General features: G+C 34.5%; 1 protein-coding gene across 1 annotated transcript in view; it reads left to right on the top strand.

Annotated features, from left to right (window-relative positions):
- Positions 1–4,713: 4,713 nt before the first annotated feature.
- Positions 4,714–22,170, top strand: part of LOC127850871 (uncharacterized) — an 82,138-nt gene continuing 64,681 nt past the window's right edge. The window contains exons 1-2 of the mRNA XM_052384239.1: positions 4,714–4,856; positions 15,603–16,841. Of these exons, the coding sequence (XP_052240199.1) occupies positions 16,150–16,841 (692 nt within the window). The 5' untranslated portion in view covers positions 4,714–4,856; positions 15,603–16,149. The remainder of the gene's footprint in view (positions 4,857–15,602; positions 16,842–22,170) is intronic.

Here is a 22,170-nt window from a genome sequence, read left to right as displayed (position 1 = left end):
TGTTATAAACGATGCTTTATTAATATTAAATGCATGCATTTACATGTATGTAGTGACTCGAATAATTTTAAGTGGTGTATACAATCACATAACGGGATGAATACTTTTATAACCCAATAATGAGCTACTACAACAATTGTTTTATAAAGGATTTTTGCAGGAAACGTCGAGGGCGACATTTACCGCAGGAGGGAAATGTGTCACCGGAAATACATTTGTATAATGTATCGTAGATTTATTTGTAGATGTATATCATTTATTTTAAGATTCTTTGTTAAGGTAAAGGCATTTTAAATTAAGTATAATGCTCGTATTACTAGACCTGTAGCAGTTAACTAAAGTTAATTTAGTGGATTACAATTAGAAACTAGTACAAATCCCCATTTGTACTAGTTAACTTATGATTAAAATTTACTCGTGCATTATCACATACACCAGCTCTGAGTTTATTTTATAGTTAACCTATCAAATAGCTGATATTTAAATGTCTTAGCCAATGAAATGTGTCGTTGCGACATGGAGGTGACAAAAAGGAGCATTTTAGATCATTCTGTGATCAGCTATTCGACGGAGAACGTAAATAAATATATATTTAAACTATATTTGGTTATTTTGAGGTAACAATTACATATTTTATATCTTTATCGTTATATCTAAAATGACTTTTAACAAGTAACGGTTTCATATTTTGTATTTTATGATGCTAATGTATGTGTGTGTTTTATTTGATAGGATAATGTATTGTTTGTTTGATATGGTAATGTATTGTTCATTTTATATGATAATGTATTGATATTCTAATAATATAATATAATAATGTATAAATATTCTAAATTATAATATATATAATATATATTATATATAATAATAATATAATGTTGTTCCTTAGCTCACCATATATGTGTGCAAACCGTTTATTATATTGGTTACCCTTGTTATTCATAATGTTGATCATTCTGTGATCAGCTATTTGACGGAGAACGTAAATAAACATATATTTAAACTATATTTGTTTTGTTTTTTGCAGGGTTGTTTTTGTCACCACTCTGGTTTTCACGTATTGGGAATAGGCTGCAACCCACCGCCAATAATTAGTAAAATTCCATACGATGACATATACCTATGCAGTTTGCCTTAATACTGACATTTAAAAGCGGTTATAAGGAGCTTCAAACCTAACAAGACCATGAATGGTTAATCTTAGAAGCGGTCTCTTAAAACGGTTTTTCTTAACTTATATTGTGAATTTTGATCAAGAGTACACTGCTGCACAATTAAGTAAATTTTTGAACTCTCATTTTTAGCTCGACTATTATATATGAAATATATATAGTGCAGCTATCCTACTCACCCCGGCGTCGGCGTTTGCGTTAGCGTTAGCGTGAGCGTGCACATGTTAAAGTTTGCGTACCTCCCCAAATATTTCCTATGTCCCTTGACATATTGCTTTCATATCTTTCAAACTTCTTTACCAACATGACCCCAAACTATAAACAAGAGCAGACAACTGTATCAAGCATTTTGTAAGAATTATGGCCCTTTTTCACTTAGAATATGCATATTATTGATAAATCTATGTAAAAGTTTGCGTACCACCTCAAATATTTCCTATGTCCTTTGACATATTGCTTTAATATTTTGCATACTTCTTTACCAACATTACCTCAATCTATAAACAAGAGCAGACAACTGTATCAAGCATTTTGACAGAATTATGGCCCCTTTTATACTTAGATAATTGAACATTTGGTTAAGTTTTGTGTTTTAGTCCATTTTACTCCTAAAGTATCATAGCTATTGCTTTTTAGACTTGAAAAATTCGCTAACTATCGTAAGGGGACTGTACAGGGCAGGTTGCATAACTCTGGTTGGCTTTTTAACGGAATTATGGCCCTTTTTTGTCTTTGTAACTTTGAATATTTTGTTCAATTTTGTGTTTAGATCCACTTTACTTCTAAAAGAACCCAAATGCTATTGCTTTCAAACTTCAAATACTTTCTTACTATCATGATGTTACTGTACCTGGCAAGTTGAATTTGACCTTGACCTTTGAATGACTTTACTCTCAAGGTCAAATTAATAAAATTTGCTTAAATTGCCATAACTTCTTTATTTACGATCACATTTGATTCATACTTTGACAAAACAAAACTTGCCTGACATACCACAATGGACTCCACCCAAACCATCCCCCACGCCCCACCCAAAAATTCCCCCCCCATTTTTTTTTGTTTTAAATATCATCCATTAAATGACCACAAACCCACATTATACCCCCTCTCCATATACTGTCAAGCACTCGATTAGTCGAGCGCGCTGTCATGTCATAAACGATTGATTATTTTAGTATTTGTTTGGCAGTTTGTTGGCCTTGCTATATTACTCACACTTATCGATCTCTACAGGGTACTTCATCAAGATATATTCATTCTAAAAGACAACAACCTACACATACAATGTCATTGCATACCTTCATCCAAACCAGGTTTTTTTCCTGAGACCTGCCGAATTTCGGCCCTTTCCTGTAGACGAATTTTTCCCCTCTTACAGAGATTTCCCCAAAACAATGATATCTAAATAAAAAAAATAAATTTAAATAATTTTAAACTTTTAATTATATAAGTTAACCTGATCCAGTGAACGACTTTTTTCACCAAAATCCGGCGTTTCGCGTGATTTTTTCCCCTAAAAAAAGACCCAAAATCACATAAAAAAACCTGGAAAATAAACTCAACACATAAAACTCGATGTTCCTTTTAGCCATAGCCAAAATTGCAACGCTAGATGTGGTTTGGTAACATAGATTTAACACTATACAAAGGTTATTGTATGAAATATTCGTTGATTTAGAGTGTTAATTGGCTTAAAAACCCTGCTGTTTAAGCAATACCTTAAAAACACGACTAGCTTTTTTCCCGTGAACATATCTAAGCTTCGCACTCGTGAAACGGTGCTTAAGGTATGAGCGTTAAGTGTCGTCCAAGATTAGCTTGTTCAGTCGGGCCAGGCTTATCAGGATCGACACTTCAGCCTAAACTTAATGTTCGCTTAAAAAAGACTTAATTGAAACAAACAATAACAAAGTGAAAAGTGTCATCCCTGGTTAGCTGTGCGTACTGCAAATGCTTGTATAGGGCCAAACTCAAATTACATGCATAAAGACCCATTTTCTCATAGCGAGGCTCACACGTTTTCTCAAAGCAAAATTATTTTAATTTCAATCCATAATATAACTAATAACAATATCTAATTTCTCTTTGCTTGTGTTACCACATGACAATTTAATGGGGGATGCATAAACCACACTTCAATGCCTCTATACGATAAATTACTAGTATGACATGCGGTTTAATTTAATACTATTTTTAAATAATACGATGCAGATAAACTAAATAAAATTCGGTTTCAACTTAAATACAGAGGCTTATGTTTTGAAAGCATATACGAAATTAAGGGAAATAACCACAAATAGCCAAACGATTTTTTCCTAGAAGAGAAAGAAATCTTCCCTGTATGCTTTATTGAATAACGAAAAACTCGGGGATTATTAATGTTGAACATCGATTATCGTAATCTCGGAATTAATTTGAAATTAAGATGCATTATATACTCATTTGGAGAGTGTATGGAAAGAAAATAATGAAAATTCGTTTCATGACTACGAAGTACGATGAACCGGCCCCGATGCCCTTTTGAACAAATCTGTAAAGATAGTGGACTAAAGCATCCTGATAAATTGTTCAAAAGACAACCTTGATTAGGGTTAGGTCCGATGCCCTGCATCGGCCACCGGCCACCATGTCAATGAACGCAGTTTTAAAACTCAACCTGAGTCACAATTTCTACTCCATACTAGTTCAGAAGTTGAGCGAGAGTGACTACAAGTTAAAATTGTTATGGTTTGAGTGAGGATCACATGTCTGCTTATTCCTTAGTCAAAGCGGGTTATATATGTGCGTTTGACACTGTAATAGTTGTCAGGTAACAATTACTACACATTGTGTTTATTTCGTAGTTTATGAGGTCCATCCGCGCCCGAAAATATTTTGCCTGAGGATATTGAGTATGCAAGCGCTCATACCTAATTAACTTTCTTATAAGACTTACGATAATGAAATTATTTTGAAAATTGAGCTGCAATGTTCAGCTCTTTAGACAGTACTGACAAATATTCATTGTTGGTGTTGTCTTGTGATGTGGGGAAAGCCGGAGTACCCGGGAGAAACTCCACTCGACCGACATTGTTGCTATAAAGCAAACTCACAGGCCGCGGGAGCGTGTATTCCGACTTTTATAAGGCCCTTCCGAGCCTAAGGCTGAACAATATGAGGGCACGGAGTGTTTGCCAGCTTTCCTACCTAATTTTGCTACTAGGCTCACGAATGATGGAACGAATTTTGAATTATAAATGTAATTTCGAGCTTTAAATTTGTTTAAGGAAAGGTATTCAAGTTTCTGTGGGTGTGCTCGGAGTCGGAATACCCGGATATAAGCCCACCTGTCCGGCATGGTGACCACAAACCAAACTCATGTGTGCCGGAAGTGGGAATTGAGCCCGAGTCGCCTAGATGAGAAGCGCGCTTAATAGACAGCCCGAATACTATACGATATTTAAATGTCTCAGTATATAGTGCACACGGCACAACTTTACGATTAGGTTTATAAATGGTTCACACGACACAACTTAATGTTATCTACGTCTATGATAATGTAGTCGTGAATACCCAGCGACGACATGTAAATAAACTCTGAATAATAAAATAATCGAAGTACAGAGTGGTCCAGAACGGCTGTGCAAAACTCAATTTAACCACGTGCGGGGACTGGAAGTTTGCAAAGGAACTTGTTTAATAAAGGTAGGTGTGGGGTATACATCTTGTATGCGTTTAATGTCATCATAACTATGGTATTATGATTAGTCTTTACTTGAAACGGACAGTTTGATTTCATTCATGGTCGCGTATGACTTGATCATAATTTCTTATTTGAAAACAGTCGTTCCATGAATTACGATATAGCAAAAGATTTACAACGTTAAACAATACAAGTTTTTCTGAATGAACTTTAATGAGTGCATACGCACAGAAAAAGTTCTTCCTGGTAAAGTTTAAAATCATTAAAAACATATGACCCACGTATGTCTATAAACTCGAGTTCAACCAACCTAATATATATCGTTATAAGCACAAAACCTGTTACGATCGACATTAAATTGCGTTAATTTTGTTAAGGTATGTTCAAAACAAATACTTGATAACTTGAAAACACACCGTTGAAAGCGAAAGTTGTCTATTGGCGATTGTGAAAAAAGAACGTTAAATGGTGCACTGCACTAATTGTTTTCCCATAATTTTCTGCTGACAGTTGAAAGTTTATAGTGAATTGAAAGCGTGTTGATTGAAGCAGAACACATGATTGTGACATTGTTATCGTTGCAATTGGATTAGTGGCATGTACCATAATCAAGTTGAATAATATCGGGCTTAGTTTTTAGTTGTTCGCTTGCGAAGAACAAAGGTTAAGAGCAAGCTTTTTGCAAGTCGTTTTGCTCTTAGCTACGCTTAGAACGATAACCACCGCATCTGTCTGTGCAAACTGGTTAGCCTGTTTATACTTCATCACTGGTACACTGCAGACAGTGAGCGTGTGTATGTAATCGATAGTGTTTAAAAACTTGTGCGACGACATTGGCCATTTGTCATTGAAATATGTACATATTGGCTGCGTTCAGGGAAAACGGGGCCTGATGCTTGTCAAATAAATGGTGTCACACTGATTAGCCTGTGCAGTGCGCACAAGCTAATCAAGGACGACACTTTCTGATTTTATGGTGTTTTTCGTTTAAAGTAGGGATGGGAACGAATACTGGAAACGATATTCGAATATTCGTTTGTCATTATTCGAATATATTCGAATATTCGATTTTTAAACCTTACCTGAAAATGTCCGAATTTATGACCGTCCGGGGGAAATTACTATTTTAATTAATATTAATATATTTACCTTGCAATGTCCATTTAACTTCCATGCTGTTTCAGTAAACTGTATAATTCCTGATTGCCACAAATGCCACTATAAATCGTTTCTTATGTGCAGCTTTGAAAAACAGGATAGAGTAATATTTTTTTTAAAGATCATTGATTATTATGCTCTTTAAAAAAATACTGTTTAGTTTCATTAGATGTAAGATATTTCAGGAAAACACATTACCGTAATTCTAATTCATTTCAATACTTATAATTGATCTGGATTACTTTCCATTGATAATATTTATGCTTTTGGTTTCGCTATTTTTCAAGAATAAAGAACCGTTTTAGAACGATTTAATTGGTTTAGAATTGAGAAACTAAATTCTGATTAGATAATCATTGATTTGATATATTGATTTGATATATGGATAACGGAATTAAAACATACATGCAAGATCACGACCGGACAGTCCCGCCAGTTTGGTAATTGTTCCGGCGTCCCGATATGAGACGTTTTGTCCAGATATTCGTTAAAACGTTCTATAAATTCACAATAATATTTAAGCTCTGTCTGGCTAAAAGTTACCATCGCTAATCCCTTTATTGTCCCCTATTGACAACCAACTTCTACTTCTCGAGTGCAACATTACCGGTATGTTACGCGTAGACAGCTCTGTTAGACTGCATTTAAGATTAAAGCTTAACCAATCGCGAGAAAAAAACAGCATTTTCCAAGCTTAAACAACGTTGGTATATATGTATAAGGTACAGTAAGCTAGGTGAACAAAGCAATAAGTAGACTTATCAACTATGTAAGAATTAAATAAAATAAAGCTTAATTAAAACATAATTTTAGTGATGTTACGTATATTAATTCGGAAACTTGAAACGAATGAAGTTATCATTTTAAGTCCCCAATATTTAATGCTTAATGACATGAACATTAAATACATATTAGCTATTTAAATACAAATTTCAGTTAATTTGATACTCAATGCAAGTGATTTTGTTCCAAAGAATTATTTTATGTCTATTTTACTCATTTTATATTTCAAACATAGATTCTAAATTGCAAAACGCAGTGTTGCATTGCTTCAAACTTTAAACAGCCGGGATTCGATCATAAATTTCGTGGAATTATGTACAAAAGCATGAAACTGTATTCACCAGGGACACGATAATAAATCTTGTTACAACATACTTTAAAAATAATGTGTTCATTTTGTTGTATTGCTTCGTTGCACCCTACTTCGGTCCATGTGAATTACCGTGTCGCTAATGTAGACTAACCACAATAGTTACATCATCCCGATAAATGAATAAGTTTTGCGATTCAATGCGTAAACATCATAACCAGACAGATCTTTTTAAAGCCCCATTTACACTCAAAATCAACGAATATTTCGTTCATTATTTCGTAAAATAAAGTTAACCCATACAAAACCAGCGTTCCGTATATTATAGCCATAATTTCAACGCTAGATGTGGTCTGGTAACAATGTATCTTGTTAAATCTATGTTACCAGACAATATCTAGCGTTCACATTTTGGCTATTGCTTTAAGGAACAATGATTTTGTATGGATTAACTTTATTTTACGAAATATTCGTTGATTTTAAGTGTTAATGGGGCTTTAAATAATGTCTTGTACCAACAACGAGCATGGTTCCCATTTGTTATTAGGTAACGAGTGGCCGCTTTGGTTTGCTTTGAGTTTATGAATTTTTTTTTCATTAAGTTCTTAAAAACGTCCACCTCTCGGCCACTAAAGGTTTTAGCCCGTTTTTCTTTTGTGACAGAGTCAGAGGCAATATTGGACAAGTTTCGTCTGACAAATTGCGCGAAAACGTCGTCATTTTCAGGGTTGCATTGTTGGTAATTTTACTGTGGTAAGTTAACAAATTTCAATGGTTAGGTTACAACGAAGTAACCATCGTTTATACAAATACAATTATCTTGCGGTAACATAACAATGTAAATAACTGCGTTAATCAAGTTACTAAAGTTAATATTAACCACTGTTCATACGATTGACTGCTGAAGTTAAAAAACCTGTCAAAACACAATGTTTTTGCTGTTTATCAATATACGTAAATGTTTTACACAAATTAACTTTCATTTTCGATTGATTTTCAGAAAATAGTGTGTACATATTGCATATCTATGAATTGATAGTAAATCGAAGATTGGTCCTCTCCTTATACCATTCCGTCTGCCAATCATCATCGCGTTCATTAATGGAAGTTGTTATCAAAGCAATGACTCATAATAGAAACCAAAACTGCGACTTTATACATGTACTTACAACATTTTTGGATGTATCTTTGCATAGAAATAGAATATTCGAATATGAATTTTTGATTCGAATTTTCGGCCGCTTTTCGAATATTCGGATAATAGGTCCCATCCCTAGTTTAAAGAGAGTCTCTGGTACTGGGATGACAATTTATGCATATGCATAAAGCACTGTTTCCCCAAAATTAAGTTTAAATTATCTTTTCTATTAATGTTTTAGGCAAATAAACAAAATCACTTTTAAATCAAATACACAACCAATGAGTGCTAACTTTTTACCTTGTGGCATATTTTAGTAAACATCTAAAAGGGACCTTTTCACAGTGTGTCATTAAATGCTTAATATTGATTAATGTAAGCATTGGATCTTAAAAGCTCCAATAAAAAAAAACAAGAATAAAATTAAAGAAACAAAAAAGTTACCCTCATCTGGGCTCGAACCACTGTACCCTGGAATAAAAGTATATCGTTTAGACCACTAGGCCATCCGTGCTCATACCATGAGAGGGCGGCGTCAACAGCAGTTTCCGCTCTCTAATTCAAATAGTTTTCATCCGATCTTCACCAAACTTGGTCAGAAGTATTATATAGACAATATCTAGGTCAAGTCTGAATATGGATCATGCCGGATCAAAAACTAGGTCACGGGGTCACTAAGTGCATTTCAAGCATTTAGCATTGTGTCCGCTCTGAAATAGAAGTAGTTTTGATCCGATAATCACCATACTTGGTCAGAAGTTGTATCTAGACAGCATTTAGGTCAAGTTTGAATATGGGTCATGCAAGGTCAAAAACTAAGCCACAAGGTCACTTAGTTCATTTCAAGCATTTAGCATGGTGTCCGCTCTCTAATTGAAGTAGTTTTCATCCAATCTTCACCAAATTTGGTCAGAAGTTGTGTCTAGACAATATCTAGGTCAATTTTAAATATGGGTCATGCCGGGTCAAAAACTAGATCACGAGGTCACTTAGTGCATTTCAAGCATTTAGCATGGTGTCTGCTCTCTAATTGAAGTAGTTTACATCTGATCTTCACCAAATTTGGTCAGAAGTTGTGTCTAAATGATATGTAGGTCAAGTTCAAATATTGATCTTGGTAAAGTTATCAAGATGTCAAAAACCTTCAAACGGGCGTATCTTGTGACAGTTTGGCACTCTTGTTCAAAGGTTGAAACAACTCAATCCAATTAAACATTGAATACAAATTGGCGACTGTGGATCAATTAGGCCTAGGAAATGATTCAATTCCGGCTCACGACAAGACAGGGTGCATTAGAAGTCTGTCATGTCTGCAAAATTGTTGCTCAATAATTTAAAGAAATAAAGTATTAGATACACATAACACAACATGTACATGATTCTAGGCTTGATATTCTTAAGCAAGGCAACCAAAATTCTAAAGATGGTTGCCAGTGCAGCAACAAATTGCGAAAAATAAGAGACAAATTGTTGTTATTGTGTCTATGTTATCTCTATTACATAAATATAAGTTATCTCTTTAACATATATATAATGATCAACAGTGCAACCACATCTCGACCTGTGCTTTAAGACACACTCTTTTCAAATTTGAATGGGTTGTGTTCATTTTAAACTTGCGATATAAAAGCTATAACATAATTTTGAAAACTGAGTTGCGTCTAAGATTATGCAAAAGGGAACAAATTCAGGGCCTTCAGTGCTTTGATATAATGTTATATTTGACCGTTCTATTATTAAACCTTTAACATAACATATTTTTCTAAATCTTAAACTTGTTAACATTCCAAAGTATGTATATAATGTTCAAATACCCGTTATAATATAAAAATGAATTTTGAACTCTGGTATATATCGTTGGGACGCATTGGCCATGGCATGTATAAATATCATGTATTTGTCTATTGTTGAAGATCGTGTACCTTTAACATGATGAACGGGATGGCTTGTGCGCGTGATTTTTCGTTTATGTTAATACACCCAATATTTATAAGAACAATGGCGAACACATCATAACTTTACATTGTACTTGTGAAATCTGATACGGCTTTGGAAAATCCCGGTCTATTGCAATCGATACCCCTGCAAAGCTTGTTTTTGTATATGATAAAATAGGTTTGCAAAAACTTCCTTTTGATTTTGGGCTTGCTGTTTTTATATGTTGTGCAATAGGAAGAACATATTGGCAATGCCAATTATTTTCAATGAATAACTTAAGTCAGGCAGACTAAGCTGATATCATATAAACTACTTTCATGTTTAAAACTTCCGTGTGTTACACAAATGCCTGATATATATTTGTTATTCCAATTTTCGGAACTAGACATACCGATCGTTAAACTGATACTAGAATTGCACACTGTAAAATAAAAAAGACAAGAAAATTTCCCTACAAGCTGGCCATTATTTACGTTATTGATAATACACTTAAAGGTTTTTAGATGTGTATTTAAATTATGTTTCTACAAGACATGGTTTATTGGTATGTACACGTAACAGGGTGAGTTCTTTTATTAAGTGCGATGAGTTATCATTTTCTGTTTGAAACAAGCTTAATAAAATCGAATAATTGTATAATAAAAAACATAACCTTTTTTATCTTATTTATTGATGGTTTTGAATTCATGTTGCATTTTATTATGTTTTTTTATTTCATAAAAAAAGTGTTGATCCTATGTATTGCAAATGACATTAAGTCTCGTCTTATTATCTAACATGTTGTACTTTATATGATCGTCTTTTCCATATACTCATTATAAGTATTATGGATATGTGAATAATAAAGCACAAACATGTAGTACCACATGTAAAAGTGGGAACACACCTTCATATATTGGCAATAAACCTCATTCGTTATCTTATTTCATTTTTACGTTGAAGTTAAGGACAAACAGTTGCATGCCATTGTGGTTTGATGTGTCATTATACAAGGATATTTAATGTGACATTAGACGCATCTTACAGTATATGCTATGTTTATAGGTGTCTATCGCAATCGTTGTTTATTTTTTGTGTTTTCATTTTATATACACTTATATTTGTTAACGCAGCATCAACATACTCAAATAATATCCCGCGTAGAGAAAAATAATGCATTTGAATATCAACCGTACTTTCGTTTGACAATTGACGACAGAAATGATCCGTTTTCCTGCAACGATATCTATTCATACGGCACACGAACACTAACTCCGATCCTTTGTTCCGCTGGGATCAGAGGACTGGGACAGTTATGTAAAATATGGAATATAATATAAATATTTTATAAACAACTTGAAGCAAGATGAGTTGCAGATATTGGTCAGTAACCATATTTTAACTAACTCTTTTGACCTGTTTATTCTTTTCAGCTCAATTCAACAGTGAAAAATGCCCATGATTTCACTTTAATACGTATTTCTTCCGATCATGTTATTTTGTTGCCATTGTAAATGTTTTGCAATATGCATTGTATTATACATCAAGCCTTTTCGGAAAACTATTTGTATGATCAAGAATAAGGAACATTCGTGAACAACAGGCTTTACGTTGTAATTGAGATCTTGTATCCTGTTACTTGTAAGCGCCTATGCGTCATAGTGTGTTTTTCAGTAGCTATGTGAATCACATTATATACATGTTAACTTGTATAAACAGCCATTGTATTCAAGTAGGTCATGGTTGTATTCATTGCTGAATATTTGTTTGGAGAGGCTTCTTAAGTTACAGGCGCGATTATTTCAACAAAAGATAATTTAAGTCTATAAAAGTGCTCAGGTGATCATTTTCGTCGTCATTTTAAAGCTTTTAGGTAATGCGATCAGTTTAAGTGTGGCAGTTAGAGCAGGTATAAATGCCAAATTTTCAAAGCATATTTGGCCCAAAATCATGAATTAGGTTTACCACTGAAAACTTCACATATCATTGCCTTCGATACGTATAAGTAAGGCAAACGTATAATGGTGTTACGACTTCAACCTTTTGGTAATTCATGACACGTAAAAAAATGTAAGAATAACGTTTATATGACTCTGTTCTTATTTTTTTAAGGTAATGTTCAACACATAAATTTGCGGGGTACAGAATTCGTGCTATTTCGATTGTCGATGTGCTCGTGCGGTCTTTATCTAACCCAGTCCATGTGAAGAAAAGCTACTTATTTTTAACCAGAACACTCGTTTAATTTGAAGCCTTTTATGCTTGTTCGTTGTACATGTATACACGTTAGTTCTAATGTTTAGCGGTCCACTTCTCCAACTATCTTCAATTGTGGTCGTGATATTGAACATCATCATCATTATCATCATCATCATCATCATCATCATCATCATCATTATCATCGTCATCATCATCGTCATCATCATAATCATCATCATCATCATAATCATCTTCATCATAATCATCATCATCATTTTCATCATCATAATCATCATCATCATCATCATCATCATCATCTCCACCGCCATCATCATTATCAGCAGCAGCAGCACAGCATCATCATCATCATCATCAGTATCATCATCAGTATCATCATCATCATCATCATCATCATCATCATCATCATCATCATCATCATCATCATCATCATCGTCATCATCATCATCACCATCGTCGTCGTCGTCGTCATCATTTTCATATGATACTTCATGTCTCTTAGATATATGTAGTTCCATTACCTGAAATACAACAATGTTCTGTGAACTGCAGTAATTGCATACGTACGTGGTGTTTTAGTTGTTCGCTTGCGAATAACTAAGGTTAAAAGCAAGTTTTGCAAGTCGATATGCTATTAACTATGCTTAGAACGATACCCACCGCCTCTGCCTGTAAACACTGTGTAATTAGCCTGTTTAAACTTCACCACTGGTACACTGCAAACAGTGAGTGTACGTATGCAATCAATAGTGTTTAACAGCTTGTGCGACGACATTGGCCAGTTTGTCATTGAATCCTGTACGTATTTGCTGCGTTCAGGGAATAAGTGATGTCCTGTGCACATTGATAAGCCTGTGCAGCGCGCACAAGCTCATCAAGGACGATACTTTCTGATGGTATGGTGTGTTTCGTTTAAAGAGAGTCTCTGGTACTGGGATGACAATTAATGCATATGCATTAAGCCCTGTTTTCCCAAAATGAAGCTTAAATTATCTTTTCTTTTAATGATTTGAAAAAAAATATATATAAGTGATTGTAACTTCAAAGTAACCTCGCTGACAAGGCAAATAAAGAAAATCACTTTAAAATCAAATAAACAACCAATGAGTGCTAAATGTTTACCTTGTGTCATTTTTTTAGTAAACATCTAAAAAGGACCTTTTCACAGTTTGTCATTAAATGCTTAATATTGATAAATGTAAACATTGGATAGTAAAACCTCCATTAAAAAAAATTATAGAAACAAAAAAAATTAACCTCAACTGGGCTCGAACCACTCCTCGTAGTATGAAAAATATAACGATAACGACAGAACTCTCCAAATTATTAAATCGTTTAATTTTGTCAATTTACCAAAACGTGAAAAGACCCTTTAATGTCTTCAGGCTTGCAAATTAAATGAGTTCCATACACTGTCAAATCTTACATCATCAATAACTTACAGGTTAAGTGGTTGCCTGTTAGCCTGGGGCTAGTAGATTTAAGCCCAGGAAACGCAATTTCAAAAGTTGGTTACAATTGAGCTAAAAGGCAGGGCAACTAGCTTTTTTGAAGCTTGAAACAACTCAATCCAATTAAACATAGAATACATATTGGCGACTGTGGATCAATTAGGCCTAGGAAATGATTCAATTCCGGCTCACAACAAGACATGATGCATTAAAAGTCTGTCATGTCGGCAAAATTGTTAATAAATAAAGTATTAGATACACATAACACAACAGTATTCTTTAGCTAGGTAACCAAAATTCTAAAGATGGTTGCCAGTGCAGCAACCAATTGCGAAAAAAGAGATATAATCTTGTTATTTTGTCCAAGTTATCGCTATAACATAATTTATATGAGGATTAACTGTGCACTCACATCTCGACCTGTGATCTTCAAAAACTTGAATGGGTTGTGTTAATTTCAAACATGCGATATCATAATTTTGAAAACTGAGTTGCGCCTAAGATTATGTAATAGGGAACAACTTCAATGCCTTCAGCGCTTTGATTTGAACAACTTGTTTTTAAATTAAAGGTACAATTTTGTTTGGCTTGAAGTAAGTTTGTGCTTTGTGAACGAGACGTTTTAGTGTTGAACTGTTTTAACCAATTGCTTTAAAATATCAATTGTTAAAAATACTGTAATATGTGTGAAAAAAACACACATTTTCTGTATTAAGAGTATCATATCTTAATGTATAATAATGACAACTGAACAACAAGCTAATAGTAAAAAAATGTTACACAAAATTCGTTAAATATGAATAAAAAAAACATCACTGATACCTATCTGTATCAATATTAGTTAAGCAATACTCATGTTTCATGGAACATCAAATACTACAGTGGTAGTACAGGTATGGGGTTTATGATTTTAATGCTAACATATGGTTAATGTTTTCATCGGGATGCTCAGATTTAGAGCTTAGTAAAATTAAAGGTTACTCTGTTCTTTGCAAACCCCATGGAGAATAGAATGTAACAGAGCTTTTACTTTGGCATTCAGAAATTTGGATGATTATTGTGGTAGCTTTTCTTCATGAGGGCTGGGTAGTCTTCTCTCGGAACTCTTCCAGACAGTGTGCGGTGTCACTGGACCAACTCAAAGGGCTTCCACACCAGATCTTGAGGCAGTCGGCTGTGGTCTTGCTTACTGAAACATGATTAAAATTTTAAGAGTTTTAAATGGAGTAAAAGGATGTGAAAATTGTGTTGTCTTCATTGCTTGTGCAACAACCTTTCCTTTTCTGACTAGTATATTATATTCTTATTGATGTAAATATATGATTGGAATAAGTTTGAATCATTGCATGAATTGCAGATAATTAAATTAAAATGAGACCAAGGCGGAAACGTTCCAAAAAGCCGTGGTATTTTGATGAATTTGATGAAAGTGATTACACTCTGGACAGTGATAATGCTAGTAGTCATTCAAGAGCAGTTGTGGCGCCGGCATCGTTGTCTTTCCGGACAATCGTCTATTGACATTAGAGAAAACACAAAGTCTTGGTTTTTTAAGACGAATTTAAACATAAGAGATTTAATTGTAAGATATGTGAGTTGTTTGTTTTATACAGTCGAAATAGAAAGGCTTTCACATAGTTACACTCTAGTTACACATACATTTATGTATACCAACGTGTTAAGTACAAATCAGGAAGTAACAATGATATTATTAATAATTAAATTGCAATATAAATATGGCTACAAATAATTGAGGAAATTTCTTTACCTTCAGCGCGACGAGTGCAAGGGCTAACGAAGAACTTTTACGCCAGGTAGCAAGGTATAGATCTATTGGGGGAACAGCCAATGACCACTCAGGAGGACCGGTTAAGGTAACCACCCAACAATCAGCGGGGGAAATTATTGTTCGTCGCCAAAGATCACTTCGACGAAATGAAGAAGAGTTCCCGTGCCCATTCGAATTCGTATTAGTTGTCACAGGATCTATAAGAAAAGCAGGTTGAGATGCTAGAGAGGCGCTATGGTGGATCCATTAAATCTCGCCGAGCTGCCAAAATTATTTAACCAGCCTACAGGCAGTAGTCTATGAACAAAAACTTGCAAGGGCTGAGAAATTCTGTCGCAGAGCTAAGACATTCAAAGTTAGGTCGGAGCAACACGGTATGGTCAGAAAGGGTTGTCACTGATGCTCAATTCACAATAGGTGCCACTGTCATTCCCAATGGAGTTCTAACAAACAAACGTAACGGTGACTTGTATTCCAATGACCTTAGAAAACGTTTGACTGGAACTTCTGATCAACCACGTGTTCTACAAAAATGAGTCTCGATCAAGGGGACAGACATTTTGAAGATGTAGACCTAACAGACAATGGTCATCATTTGGAAGCGAGACGTAAAACAGGGAAGAAGAATAACAACATAAACTCTTGTCAAGAGATGAACGATAGTAGTGCTAGTGATTCACCGCAAGTAACCCCATTTGTGAGTGCTACATATATACCTAGTTTAGATTTTGAGTTCCGAAGAGAGTCTGGGGCATCCTTGATCTCGAACATAATTTCGGGCAATCTCCGTAGCAACAGGAGCATTAATTCATCACACGAGAACTTCCGACAGTTGGAGTCAAGCGACAGTTCGTCGATTACCAGCAGTCAGACGGACGTGCCCAAGGATCTGTCAACTGTTTCTAGTCATGCACCTGAGATATTCACTATAAGGAAAGGTAAAAATGGAAAGTTAAATGGGTCCGCTGGATCTATTAGCCCATTGAATGCTAGGCGCATGAGTAGCATTTCTGCAACCAGTGAACCAGAGAGTGAAAATCATTACTCGAGCTCTCCTAGTTCAGAAAACGCGAGTGCGGATAATAACAGTATTGGAAGTGATAGTAAAACTTATCAGCAATGTATGCAAGAACTTAGCGTTACGCCGGACCACCCTCAGGCAGTTCCAAAGTCAGACAAGCAAAGAAAGCGTGTCTATAGAATAGGATTAAACCTCTTTAATACGTAAGTATATTTAGATGTCAATAAACCTCTTTAATAACAATATATGAATTAACTCAGTTTGATTAGTTATACTGGGAATTATAGAAACAACAATACATAAAAGGGACTATATTGAGACTTCAGTTCATCCACTACAAATTTAATCCAACAAAGAAATAACCTGGAAATAACCTGGGCATAATTGCCCATTTCAAAAAATCATAACACAAATCTTAGTACAAATATTCCAAGCACAAATGGATAGTTCTGCTTCACTTTGTATTTTCTACCTTTACTTAACCAATAACAGAGAGAAGTTTGAAAAAGTCTTTATGAATCATTCTTTCCGAAAGGACAAAAGCATTATATTGACAAATATTATACAGGTGTAATTGACCAGGTGGACCAGAGTTTTTACGCTACAAAATAGTTGGACCCATGCGGAAATGTTTTACATAATAACTTGTGCATGTTTTCCTAATTATATAGAAATGAATGCAAATTTGTAATGAAAACCATATTTAACATGCTGCTGAGACAGATACAGTTGAGCAAAGTCGTTTAAGTTTAAATGTTTTTTTTTTAACATGCCGGTAAATGTAAACAAATTGATTTTTGCATTTGGTCCCTTTTGTTCCAAGACCTTCTAGTTGAAATTTTCAGCATATTATTTATTATTTATTAATATAATTTATATAAACATCATTGCCATGCAGTTCAAATTTTACAACTTTTGGTGTTGAGTATGCATAATTCTTTTGGAGAACAGATATAAATAGATGGCCATAACTTAAGTTACGACAAAAAATGATAAATGTGTATACAAAGCACTATATTTTAATTTATTTTGTTGTTTAACTGAATTAGAACTTTTGTAAGGAAATTCATCAAATAATACCTTAACAAAAAATTAAATGTTTCCTCAAAAATATTAGCACACTTGCTGGCAAATTTAATTTGTACCAATTAAGATTAAAATTGTAAAATTGAACCAAATAGCAACATCCTAATGAGTTATTTTTGAACCGAACAACAACGTCCAAATGAGTTAATGTTGCAAGTGATCCAAAGTAAGCTTGCATCTGTTTGATATCTGGTTCTACAGCATCTGATCCCCATTGTTGCAAGCCAGCAAGGCGGCATGTTGTGAACCACTTGCATACCAAAGTATGAAACGCCAATGCTGCCTTCTGATGGCACTGGTCTTTATGTTCTGTGCATTTACTAAGTTGTTTTGTGTAAACCTCATTTTGTCCTGTAGAAACATCATTGTGTTCTGTGCATTTGCAATATCGTTTTGTACTAACGACAGTTTTTTAGGTTCATTCATCATTTCGTTCGGTGCATTTGTCATTATGTTGTGTTCATTTACTAACCCGTTTTATACTAACGACATTTTGTTAGGTGCATACTTCATTCCGTTCTGTGCATTTGTCATTATGTAATGTGCATTTACTAACTCGTTCTGTACATACGACAATTCATTTTGTGCATACATCATTTCGTTCAGTAAATTTGCCATTATGTTATTTGCATTTACTTACTCATTCTGTATTAACGACATTTCGTTGTGTGCATACATCAATTCGTTCTGTTCATTTGTCATTATGTTATGTGCATTTCTAATTCGTTCTTTACTAACAACATTATGCTGTGTGTATACGGCATTTCGTTCTGTGCATTTGCCATTATGTTATATGCATTCATTTACTCGTTCTGTACTGACGACATTTAACTTTTGTGCATACATCATTTCGTTCTGTGCATGCGTCATTATTTTATGTGCGTTTACTAACTTGTTCTATACTAAAACATTTTGTTAGAAGCCTACATCATTTCGTTCTATGCATGTGTCATTATGTTATGTGCATTTAGTAACTTGTTCTGTACTTACGACATTTCGTTCTGTGAATTTGTTATTTTGTTATGTGCATTTACTCATTCGTTCTGTACAAACGACATTATGTTTTGTGCATACATCATTTTGTTCTGTGCATTTTCATTATGTTCTGTGCATTTACTAAATCGTTCTGTATTAACGACATTATGTTTTGTGCAAAAAGCATTTCCTTATGTGCCAACGTCGTTATCATGTTCGGATACATTACACTGGGCAATACAAGAGATAACACCAGTGCGAAAAAAATGGCGGAAAATTTAAGCACGTTGGAAGGCAAATATTAGCAAAAGAAATTGTCACTATGAACAAGAAGCATGATATAAAATGTGTGGAAATATTCCTGGCTACCGTCTTCCTGTGTTTGTGCACCTGTTCACTCCACAAACAGTGCACTAACATTCAGAATGCTGTCAACTCTATTGAAGCCACACTTCAGTGTTGAAGGGTCTAACCACATAATCAGCAGAGAAAACTGCTTATCAACAATTTAACAAGTATCTCAGAGAAGCAGCAGGTAAGAACAGCCAACATACAGTTTCAAATTTAGGTCTTGCTAAACATCAACAAAAGCATCCTCTTTGTGTCCATTTTCTTCTATAAATGATTTGTGTTCATAATTTTCTTTTTATGTCACATTAAATTGGGATGACCAATGTTGTCCGTTCTGCATTGCTTTTGTTTAAGATAATTCAGGTTCCGGTCCGTTGAAAAACATGACCGCCAAGTGGCGGGGTAGTTTTCCTTATATGGCTATAGTGAAAACCTTGTTTACACTCTAGAAGTCACATTTATAGTCCAATCTTAATGAACTTTGGTCGAAACACTTGTCTAATTTATTCTTTGCTGAGTTTGAAAATGGTTCCGATTCGTTAAAAAAAACATGGCCGCCAGGGGGCGGGGCAGTTTGTTTTCCTTATATGGCCATAGTGAAACCTTGTTAACGCTCTGTTGGCCACATTTATTGGCCAATTTTTGTGAAACGTTGTCAGAACATTTGTCCCAATGATATTGCAGCCGAGTTTGAAACTGGGTCATGTGAGCTTAAATTTAGGTCACTAGATCAAATAAAAAAGCATTTTAACAATCTAGAAGACACTTTTTTTACCCAATCTCCATGAACTTAGAAAATTCAATATTTTTGTTTCATAAAGTACTTTCATTATTTTGAACTCCACCTTCTTAAAATAGTTTAGTTCCTTCGGGTCTCAGGTGAGCGCCTTAGCGCCCATGACCCTCTTGTTTGACAATTGGACGATTGTGAGTTTAGTGTATTTAACCCTTTAAAATGTATATACTGAATGTTCTAGTCGTCATATGTTCTTACAGCTAAAGAAACTGGTGTGTAACATAGTTGGTATTTGTGTTTTATTGTGTAAACAAAAATTTCGGTTATTAGATTGGGGAATGTTGTGATGTGGCAGCCACCTTTTGGTTTCCACCCTCTATCTTCAGAATAGAGTGAGATATTTTATTGAAAATGCATACACAGATACCTTATATCGAGACCTCGCTTGGGATTACATATGGGCTGGTGGGGTCTAGGTAACCGTTGCTAGAAATAGAAAAATATATTCTGCTAAATAACTTGATAAAGCATCGAGATATTTTAATGAAACTTAAAACATAGGTACTATTTATCGAAACCTTGCTTGTGATTGCATTTAGGGTGGGTGGGTTCAAGGTCACCGTTTAAAAAAACGAAAAACGGCTTGGGAAAAAATATGGAAAAAATATTTTAATAAAACTTACTATCTAGTATCTTATACCAAGACTTTACTTGGGATTGGATATGGGTTGGGTGGGGGTCAATGTTACTGTTATTAAAAATAGAAAAATAGTTTCTTCTCAATAACATGAGAAAGAATCGAGATATTTTTATGAAACTTCATACATAGGTACCTTGTTTCGAGCCTCGCTTGGGATTCATGTAGTGTGTGTGTGTGTGTGTGTGTGTGTGTGTGTGTGTGTGTGTGTGTGTGCGTGCGTGCGTGCGTGCGTGCGTGCGTGCGTGCGTGCGTGCGTGCGTGCGTGTGCGTGTGCGTGTGCGTGTGCGTGTGCGTGTGTGTGTGTGTGTGTGTGTGTGCCTGCCGGCCTGTATACAATAGCTACGTGCATGTATCACCAACTTTTTGTTATTTTTATTTTATTATTATATCATATTATTGAAACATAGTACTTATATACCTTTATTGCTTTTTTACGAATATGTCGAATTTGTGTTTCGCCTACTCTTGGGAACTATGCTATCACATGCCTGACTTCTGTCTCAAGGTTTAAATCATCTATGTCAGTGAAATCATAACAGGTGATGTTGAATTCGTTCATCCGCCTGTAAATTGCCCTCTCAGATACAGACAAAAGTTTCGAAATTTCTGTAATTTTAAGTTCTTATTCTATTCAGGTAACGAGTTTCACTTTAGTAATATCGTATTTTGGCTCATCCAAATCCCTAGAAATATTACTATACCCTTGACCATATTTCATGCACTCAAGTCGCATCCTATCGCTGCTATAGTTAATCCCCACAAAATATCTGGAATTATCTTCTCTTGTTCAAATGATGAAATATTTTATCTAAGACCGTATCTATTAAGAATGTTTTCCACCTCTTTGAGACGACAGCTGCTTGTGAATACATTCATACCGCAATCAGTTTCTTGCATTCAATTCAGATTCTGAAACAACAAGAAACATATTTTAAACAGATATTCGGCGTATATGGAAAGTTTGGCAATAATGAGTGTCAATTGGCTTTGCTACGTAAATATTCAAAACTGATATACATTTGAACATCGTTCTTTGGAACTCAGTTCACTCGAGGTCAGCGATATTTCGAATTATATTCAAGTTTTCTCGCCGGTACCGACGACTTCGAAACAACGGTGTTCGAATGTAGGTGTAATTGAAGTTTTTTTCTTAAAATGTACTCATTTATCACTTGTAAGACTAGATCAGTAAAGCACATACTACACCCATACTTAATAAGACTAAACCCTGTATTATCGTTATATTATTTTATGTTACTTTATGGGGAATCAGATTTTTAATGATTCTTAAATCAGGACTTTGTGAGATTGGTTGACATTAAAACAGTGTAGTAAGTTTTAATTTCAATTTGATAAAATCCTCTCGCGCAAAAAAAGAACAATGGTATTTTATTGTACCGCTGCATAATTAACCATTCGCGCGATTTCATTTGCAAGAAATCTATGTCTAGCTTGGACAATTATACCCCGAATAAAAAAGCTTCACTGTAAACATTGACAATATTTAGAACCGTTGGGCAGAGTAGTACACGTCTGAAAGGTAGTTTAGGCCAGAGTTGTTTGATTGTAGCATTTTGGACGTTCTTACCCTAAATTTTGCTTCTTTAAATATTTAATTGGATATATATATATATATATATATATATATATATATATATATATATATATATATATATATATATAT

This window comes from Dreissena polymorpha, chromosome 1, assembly GCF_020536995.1.
Source record: "Dreissena polymorpha isolate Duluth1 chromosome 1, UMN_Dpol_1.0, whole genome shotgun sequence".
NCBI lineage: Eukaryota > Metazoa > Mollusca > Bivalvia > Myida > Dreissenidae > Dreissena > Dreissena polymorpha.
Note: the sequence above shows the minus strand (reverse complement) of the source record. Positions and strands in the feature narration are given on the sequence as shown.